We start from the raw sequence: 9,397 nt of genomic DNA, 5'->3' as shown, positions 1-9,397 counted from the left end.
GCATATATGTAAACAAGAAAAGTTTAATAACACTTTTAAACATCAATTTTATGAAGTAATATAAAAATATTTTCCCCCATTCGAGAAAAATAATCACTTTAAATTTTAATCGAAAAATTAAAATATCATTTCTATCATGCCCTATTATAATATATTCAATTTGGATTTAATAAATCATTTAATATCATATAATAGATTTTCTAGCTATATTTAACAAATTATGTGTATATATACATATTGTAAATTTACACACACACACACGCGTGCGCATACACATAATATAATTCTTTTTTTTTTTAATTAAATTGAAATTAGTACATATACGTGATGTTTCATGGGTTGGATGTCGCTTGGTACAGAAACGACATCTAGATAATAAAGAGATTGGAGATAAATTTTCTCACAATATTATGTTTCTAACCTAGTTCGATTATAATGTTATGTAGATACGAATGTTTTGAAATAAAACATAAAATTTTGTAATGCCATAAGCATAAAGATATACATTATTAGCTACAGTAAAATGTAAGACAATTATAAATACTATAATAAATACTAAGTATTATAAGTTCTAAAGTTTAAGTGTATGTTTTATAACATATTACAATCATATGTTTCTTTTAGAAGAAATTACATTATAATAGAAAATTAATTTAACATAATGATACGACCGTCAGTGGCACTTAGCATCAATACACTGACAGTAAGAAATTTAAATGCTTACGATCATATAATATCCAATGGACCCCATATTCAATGTGTAAGGTGGAAGAGAAAACCAATTTGGTTACCAACAGCAAAATCAAAGTTGTTTAGAATACCAAATAGACCAGTTATACCTATAGAAGAATATAATGAACTAAAACGTTTGCATAATAATTACAAAACATTAATGAAATCTGTAATGTATGTAAAATTTCCTTATTTTATATATTATAGTTGATGGCTTATTAGAAATAATATGTAATATGTAATATTATTTATAATAATATAACAACTACAATATATAAAATAAGGAAATATACCTTTGTCTTAGGTCTTTCTTTATTGAGAAACAAAAGGAAGTACAATTATCTTTGGATACAAATATTGTACAAACAAATATGCAGCAAGATTTTGAAATATGTTGTTCTATAAATGATGAATGGAATAAAGAAGTGGCTATGATGCGAGAGGAAAGATTAGCTCGAGAAACGAAAGCTCGCCAAGAAAAAATTGCCAAGAGACTACAAGCAAAAGAAGAGAGAGATTTGAAATTACAATTGAAAATAGATGAAGAAATCAAAAAAGCAAAAGAAGAAGCTCAAACATTTATTACATCTAAAAATATTGATGAAGCTATCCTCGATGCACTAGAAAATATTACAGACCATAATATAGCAATTGATCGCAATGGTAATTTTTATAAAGGCGAACCTAGAAGAACCTAGAACCTAGAAGAAAATGAATCATCTACTCTATTGAGTTCATTAAGTTGAAATAAGTGTTATATTGTCAACTACTTGTACTATAATAAATAATTTCCCTTAATAAACAGAAATGTTTGGTAGCTACATTTGTATATTTACTTTTCTCCTATATTCAATTCAGTACATTTTTGTCTAATTCACAGAATATGTTTATTGAAAATGATCATGTATAATGTAATGTATTTATAATATACAATAACAAAAAGCTTGTAAACACATCCATTCAAGTTCTGTAAGCATATGTGCTTTACAATATGGTATACAGGCATTGCATTAACTATCGCTTATTTCCTGTTTATCCATACTGTTGCAATTTATACTTAGCACATACGTGCACAAATTTTTTTAACAATCTAATAAAGTATTATCGTCATACAGTTTTACACAAAAATGTTTTATGGCTAAAAATCATTATACAAATTTCACATGATGCTTAGATTTTTAATATTCATTGAAATATCGTAACTCCGACATCAGAAAATTCTATACCTGAATGAGACTGTGTTTCAACATACGATTTAAAATGTTTATATGCGTTTCTACTTGCATTATGTATTGCGACGTACTTGTTAAGAATAATTACTTTTACATTTCGTATATATATATATTCGTAACATATCATGATGTAATCGTGTCGTTGAAATATCTTTGGTTTAAATATACACAATTTGTTTGAAAAACAAACAATGACAGTTAAATCGCCGCTTAGCAACCAAATTCCAAGAATTATCGGAAATATAAGAATAATATGTATAACGATTGGCGTCTAAATTCAACAGTAAAACCTAGTAAAAAAAGTGTATAAATCTATTATTTTACAATTTTTTTAAATCATGAATAGCAATTATAAACGTATAATTCTATATTTATTGTACGTGCTTATAGTATATGCTTCTAAAGTTTAAGAGAACAAGTCTTTGAGTTTCAAAATCTGTAATTAATAATGAAGCCTTCTATTAAAATGGAAGTAAAATCAATATTAATAAATAACCACAGGAAATGATCAATAACAATCAAACAAACGTAAACATAACAAATCTCCTCACTTAACTAAACTGTTATTTATAAGACATTGAATGGCAAAATTAGATATAAAGAAAACGATATAAGTATAGGCTTCGACATTGATTGCAATATGAAGCAAATTGTTAAGATTCTTAAATAGCAAGATATACTGTATATACTACCCTGATAAAAGTGAAAGAAAAAGCAATAATAATTATAGTATCTGTTATTAAATTACCATTATCATTTTTCAATCGCAAACATAAATTATATAGGCATTTTATTTACTTTTATAACTATTAGTTATGGTATCTTTGACATGAGACTTGGCTATTGCACTTTGATACCACTTTCGATATATGTAAGAAACTATTGTTCAGAGGCATCGTTAAAACATCATATGAACACGTTTGTAGAATATTTCCCATAGTAAAGTTTGTAAGTTTTAGATTGTATCCTGTACATCAATTCTTTTCTTATCTCATATTCTATTTCAGAATACTATAATTAGTTTCAAACGCATCAATTTTTACAATCCACTTTTTACGCTCTTATATAGATTTAATTTAGCTTAATTTAGATGTACAAATTTTTATTCTGGATCTTGTAAAATCTATGGTTATAGGACGTACTGAAGCACCACAATTTAAAGATGTGTTGCATTCGCATTTTACGAGTTTGGTAAAAATATAGGATTTATAAAAACTTTTAATCCTGTTCGTTATTCTGTGTATGGTAATATATGAAAATGATGGCACATGTGTTTCTAAAGCGAACTTGGCGTTAAGTATGTTTAAACATGATTTTTCCGTTTTATTTGAGCTTCATACCTTTGATTTAGAGAAAAAAAAGGACGATATAATTTATGTTTCGTGCATTTTATCGCTAAAATATAGCCTTTGTAAAAATTTAGTTAATAATATTATTCTTCACTTCGATCGTCATTAACAAATGCACATCCTTTTGTTACTCCTACTATACAACATTTTCATTTTTTAATCTCCTTTCTTTTATTTCTTTAAGATGTGTTTTTTAATGATGTTAGAGACTATCTCTTTTCAACCTTGTTTTCATTATAAAAGGTAACATGTAACTTCACATAGTAAGAATAAAATATCTCACAATAACTCAATACTTGCTTAATCAAGAATAACCCATTCTTTACTTGCAACATGATGCACATACATGTGCCTATATGTACAAAATTCTACTCGTTTTTTTATCAATGAGAATGATCTTGATTAAGTATAACATAAAAAAATATGAGAACAACGTGAACACAAACAGCTAAATAATCTCTACTCAATTACAACAAAGAAGCAAAAATTCAGAATACTATAATGTGCACCAATTAATGAAAATAAGCAGTAAACTTTTCTCTTTACCTACAATAAGTGAAGAAAAGATAAAATGTCGATATGCGTACATATGCGCTTATATGTGTGTGTGTGTATATATATATATACATATTATATATATATATGTACATATATATATATACACACACACATATAATATGTATATACATATACGGATAGGTATAAAATTTGGTCAACGTTTTCTCTGTATGATAATATTATCAAATATAGCATATATATAAGAATATTTTGTACGAATATAGAATAATAAAATGGTTGATAAACAGTAAGTATAATTATTCAACAAGTACTACATGGTAATAGTAGTAACATTGGTGGTTGATTAGAAGAATTATATCGTACCACGTTTTAAAGATTTTCATCTTGTCTCACCACCAACAACTATGCTAATAATTATAATAATACTAACTATCAGATTAATTCATGTCCTTACATGAAAAATAATAATAAAAAAAAAGGCAGACACGAAACATCATTACAAATCAAACACTGCAGGTATTTACGTAGTGATACTTTTTGGCTGTAAAGTATAAAACAGATAACAATATAGAAGGTTGCTCTAACAACATAGTATCAAACTACTGTCAGTACAACCGATTACTGATATAATAAAAATATGCTTTTCTAATGCAATTTTTTCAATATTTAATTGCTCCCATTAACATTTCACTATGCAAACTCCTTTCATTAAATTTCTTTCTGATTAAATCCTACAGCTTCTTTGACACTAGATTGACATAGATTTATAGAATGGCTTATATAATATTTATCGCAGTATTTCTCTATACTAAAGCTGTTATCCGACAGTATTTTGAAACGTATTGCATTCTTAGAAAACCTTCCTACTGTTCATATATATGTATGTATATAATCCATTTTTTTTTTTACTGTTGTTATATTTGACGTTAACAGTGAATTTAAAATTTACCATCATTCTTTAATTAGGATGTACTTAATATGCTTATGCTATCTTACAAAGCTAATCTCAAAAAACGAGATTATGACTATTAATGTTTCCAAAAGTATCACGTTTTACCCACGCATTTTGCTGAGCTCACCAGGCCATGCCGTAGAAAATGTATTTATCCCCTTAAATCAGATAACGACTACCTATTAAAATAGAAGTCTTTCATTCTATCCACACTTCATGTAGATGCACTCCTTTTTTCTTAAAAAATAATTTTTCACAATGAAAAATAATATCTCCTTTGCAAAACGTTTGTACGTCGACGGTAATGCAAGGCCGTGGCACACATTTTATTCTATGCGGTAAATCATGTGTGTAAAATATATAAAACATGTCAATAAAAATCTCGAGTAATGTTTTCATCTGGATTTACAATTCACACTATTTCATTTGAACCAATATTATATCTTGTTGACTTTTTTCAAAATCTTTAACAACACCACAATATTGTATGTGTATGCATTTTATATATTTTGCACACCTGATGCAGAGTTTGTAGTAATGTGATGTCTTTTTTGAAATAAATGTATTATCCAAAATTAAATAAAATTATTCAATTCCCCGTGGACCATCTATTGGCATAGTATGCAAGACTTCATCCAGCAATTGTAGGGCTCGATGTAAGTGCACCTATATCAGATAAACAACTTTATTCCTTTTTAATTCTTAGAATAATTTAAGATTAATGTGGATCAACCAAATTTAAAATTTGTGTATACCTCTATCCAGCATGGAGTTTCTTTTATACTTTGTCGAGGATAATCAGGACCCCAACCCTTTACGAAACTTAAACGCAAAATGCAAAGTCGTCGAAGATCATCTACACCTATTCCTGCTGCTGCACTAAGACCTGTATTATGTTATAGAGTTTATTATATTAACTAAAAGAATTAAATATATGAATATATAAAACATCATTAATATTATTTTAGTATACTAACTTTTTGTAATTGGTGCACCGTGCGTTAAGTGTCCCGCTACAGCTGCCGCTTGTGCCGCAGCTGCGGCTTGTGCAGTAGCGGCTTGTCCTCTCATTTGCTTATGACATTGCCGTAAATCAAAGACTTTAATATATGCAGAGGGATAAATTTTATGCACAGCATCACCGGGTGCACGACCTGCTTCTCTGTCTAAATAATAAGACTGTACAAAAACACTATGTTCACTTTGGCATCTTAACCAAACGTCTCCTTCACCCCTTAAATCTAACACAACTCCTTTTCCTGAAAAGTTCATGACAATACAATTATTAATTATGAAGACTAAAAATTAAGAAAAAAGTAATTTATTATACCTATATGAAGACGAGCTTTTTCGCTTTGTTCTGTTCTGTGTACATTACTCAAAGCTCCTAAGCAAAATCTATTACCGCCGCTTGGATCGACATAACCATCGACTGTTACGGTAGGGCAACCGCTGCTTACTTTAAACGTTTCGCCTACTTGAGTATCTAATTCAAAGTAACCAACTGAACACCAGTATTCTGGTGCTGGCTGTGTAGATAATAAACCTCCAATGTTTCCACCTACTTCACCTCCGTGGCCACCCCCTAATAAAAATGTCAGTTATGATATTGTTAGAATACTGTAACATAATGTTTATCATTAACTCACAATAGGAGGTAGGATGAAGATGTCTATGATCTGGAGGCTGCATACTTTGAGTATATGTAAGAGTATTAGGTCCAGTCCATTGTGGTGCTCCTGAATTATAAGCAGCTGTACCTACTGGAAATCCATTTGGATGATGAAGATGTACAGGTGATACGGGAGAATTTTGACCTTCACCTGTTAAAAAAGTGAATTATATTTAACAAACATTAAAGGATGATTGATTGAGATTGCATACCTAAAGATGCTGCTAATGCATCAACAGTAGGTGGTTGATTAAGATCTTGAGGAGGTGTATTTGTTCCATAAAATGTTTCAGTAGATTGTCCTTGTGAAGGACTCAGTATCTGTGCCCCACTGCCTCCACTAGATGTACTCAATGACTGCTGTTGGCTACCTACGGTGTGACTCATTGGATGTACTACTGCTGCAAAATTAAATGTAACTCGTACACAATACAGGCAACATAATATAAAATATCAATTAATTCAAACTTTGGCCAGAATTTCTGAAATTAATTACTATGTAAGATTACTACAAATTTTTATAAAATTAGCACAAAGCAACAAAAATTAACTGGCAAATAGACAGAAAATATTGTAGAATATAAAAAAGCATTCTATTATATACGTACGATGATGAATGTTACGTGTTGTAGGATGATGAGGTGTAGGAATCCAGGTTTGTCTGGGGCAATTATTGTCATCCAATTTATTGTGTGGATTACCACCATTATTCCCTCCCCCATTACTGCCAAACACACCCTCACCACTAGCTGTGCCAAACAATAAAAGGAAAAAGAAAGAATAAAGCTAAAATGAAATCAAACTAGCAACACAAAGTAATTCTGAATAAAGCAATATTAATAAAAGACTTGCAGGGAAATAAAATAAAACTTCCTAACAATATAATACTGCAATAATAAAGCTCCTTACTCATATATTTTAGTGCATTTATATCAACTGCTTTATAAAGGTTTTGATCATGCTTTTTTTTAAATAAATCAACACACTCAATGTTTGAAAACACATTTATAAACTAAATTATAAAAATATTTTAATATGCTTAAAAATCTGATTATTTTACTAATAAATACTACAAACACATATATTTTTAATACATAATCACTAAACATTATATGGAACAATTATATTTCTCAAAAAATAAATAAAGTATCTTTACTTACTTGGATTAGGCGGTGCTAGACCCGGTATAAAAGTCTGTTGAGATGGCTGAGTGCTATTAGACGAAGTGGGTTGAGCAGGTGGATGATGTTGAATAGTTTGGTTCATTTCTCCATCAACATCCATTGCGGATCCTACTGCTCCAGCTGCTGCACTTCCTCCACCACCAACTGAATATTCATCTTTGACTAATCTACCACCTGGTCCTACGCCTACTCCTGATTGCAGAGTTAGTCCAGATAGGTCTGTAAAGAACGGGTCTGTGCGGGGAAACCAACCCATTCCATCATACACCAAGGCCACAACAATAAATCATTTACACTTATGGTGCTACAAATGAATTCACAGAAGCTTTGCAAAGAAACAACGCAATGAAAAGAATATTGATTGAAGCACGTGATCTGTCTATGAAAACAAGTAAAAAATATATTTCATGACATACCTATGCCAGGAGATACAACTCTCTCATAGTGATATGGATTTACACATACAGAATCACATTTTAAGTCAAAAGCAAATTGGCAGTACTTGACATGTTTCAATTCATTCTTGTGTAAATCTGGCCATCTCCAAATTCGAGCATAAATAACATGTGGGAAACCCTTACGACCAGCAACTTGTAGCCTACCATCTAAAGTTCTTTGTATCGTAACACATTTACTGGGATGAGCTCCATTTGTAGTGATAGCAGTTATTAAGCTATCTAATTCATCTCGTTTCTCCTAAAAATAGGAATTATATCATAAATACTAACCAAATTCTTTGGGATATATGATAAATTTAGGAGTTAGGGAATAACACATACTTTAAGCTTTTTAACCAATGATTCAATAGCTCTCTTACTAAATCCTTCACTTTCACCTCCTTGACGATGACACATGAGAGAATGTACAATACTTAAACAAGCATCCGCACTTGTCGGTGCACTAGGAGCAATTCCAGTCATTTCTCTCACTATATAAAAACATTTATATTAAATAATAAAGATGAATATTCGCTATATCGAAGAAATATGAAAATCTAAGATATTTATATTGTTAGAACTTACATTCTGGATTAGGTTGCATTGGGGGCGAGGGATACAGATGACCTCCCCCGCCCGCCAATCCAACCATGTCTGTGAAAGCCGTGGCGAATACCGTTCCAATTCTTCGATTGAGACACTACTCTTAATCTTAGTTTCGACGTGTTCAAATTTTTATGATTGACCATCTAGCAATGATCTACTAGCCATGTGTCATAGATGTGGATTCGCTGAAAGTGGGAAATAGATAAACAAGTTGAAAGCGATCAGTTACAAAATATTAAGAGCCAGAAAACAAACCTTATCGGTTGGCGAGTTAATAGAAGTAAGGAATACACGAAATAACCTTAATGGAATCGCTTTACGATGACGTACCGTGTACTGACAGTTACTTCGAGTAGGACGCTGCTAGTTTTTTTCGGAGGTTAGATTGAATTGTTGCGACATCAGTAGAACCTGGCAGAACCGCACTTATCTCTAGTATCTAAATCCACAATTGGCGAAGCGACTAAAGCGCCAGACTAACGCGCAAGTTTTCAACGTTCGCATCCAGTCTCATATATCTCTCTTTTTCTATGTAAGACATACTAAATATTCCTATATATACTATCGTTTAAGTTTGATCTATGATTTCTACTCACTACCTCAAACAATACACGACGTACGGCGTACAATAATCGTAAGGTTGTATAACAGTATATGTTTCATACGGATCGAAGATTAAGGAGTGTATGAGATCGAATTTTATTTCCATTCTTC

General features: G+C 30.6%; 2 protein-coding genes across 9 annotated transcripts; one reads left to right on the top strand and one right to left on the bottom strand.

Annotated features, from left to right (window-relative positions):
* The first annotated feature begins 357 nt into the window (after positions 1-357).
* On the top strand, positions 358-1,553 carry LOC100648342 (probable 28S ribosomal protein S26, mitochondrial). Of its 2 annotated transcripts, none has more exons than XM_012316858.2 (3): positions 358-525; positions 628-906; positions 1,037-1,553. In XM_012316858.2, the coding sequence occupies exons 2-3, from the start codon at positions 662-664 to the stop codon at positions 1,428-1,430; spliced, it is 639 nt and encodes a 212-aa protein (XP_012172248.1). In that variant the 5' UTR covers positions 358-525; positions 628-661; the 3' UTR covers positions 1,431-1,553. The 2 variants fall into 2 exon arrangements, with proteins under 2 accessions (XP_012172248.1, XP_003401119.1); XM_003401071.4 differs by having other exon boundaries at positions 360-525; positions 625-906.
* A 47-nt stretch (positions 1,554-1,600) lies between these two features.
* On the bottom strand, positions 1,601-9,184 carry LOC100644192 (mothers against decapentaplegic homolog 4). 7 transcript variants are annotated; one of them, XM_012316853.3, is made up of 12 exons: positions 8,939-9,184; positions 8,663-8,868; positions 8,420-8,568; positions 8,057-8,336; positions 7,617-7,874; positions 7,065-7,205; positions 6,669-6,854; positions 6,434-6,607; positions 6,115-6,369; positions 5,762-6,043; positions 5,540-5,670; positions 1,601-5,450 (listed from the first exon to the last, which is right to left on the bottom strand). In XM_012316853.3, exons 2-12 carry the CDS (start codon positions 8,727-8,729, stop codon positions 5,370-5,372), a joined length of 2,004 nt encoding a protein of 667 aa, XP_012172243.1. In that variant the 5' UTR covers positions 8,730-8,868; positions 8,939-9,184; the 3' UTR covers positions 1,601-5,369. The 7 variants fall into 7 exon arrangements, with proteins under 7 accessions (XP_012172243.1, XP_012172245.1, XP_003401083.1 ...); XM_012316855.3 differs by having other exon boundaries at positions 6,669-6,827; XM_003401035.4 differs by having other exon boundaries at positions 6,669-6,857; positions 8,939-9,181.
* Positions 9,185-9,397: the final 213 nt, after the last annotated feature.

The sequence above is a fragment of the Bombus terrestris genome, chromosome 15, assembly GCF_910591885.1.
Source record: "Bombus terrestris chromosome 15, iyBomTerr1.2, whole genome shotgun sequence".
NCBI lineage: Eukaryota > Metazoa > Arthropoda > Insecta > Hymenoptera > Apidae > Bombus > Bombus terrestris.
Note: the sequence above shows the minus strand (reverse complement) of the source record. Positions and strands in the feature narration are given on the sequence as shown.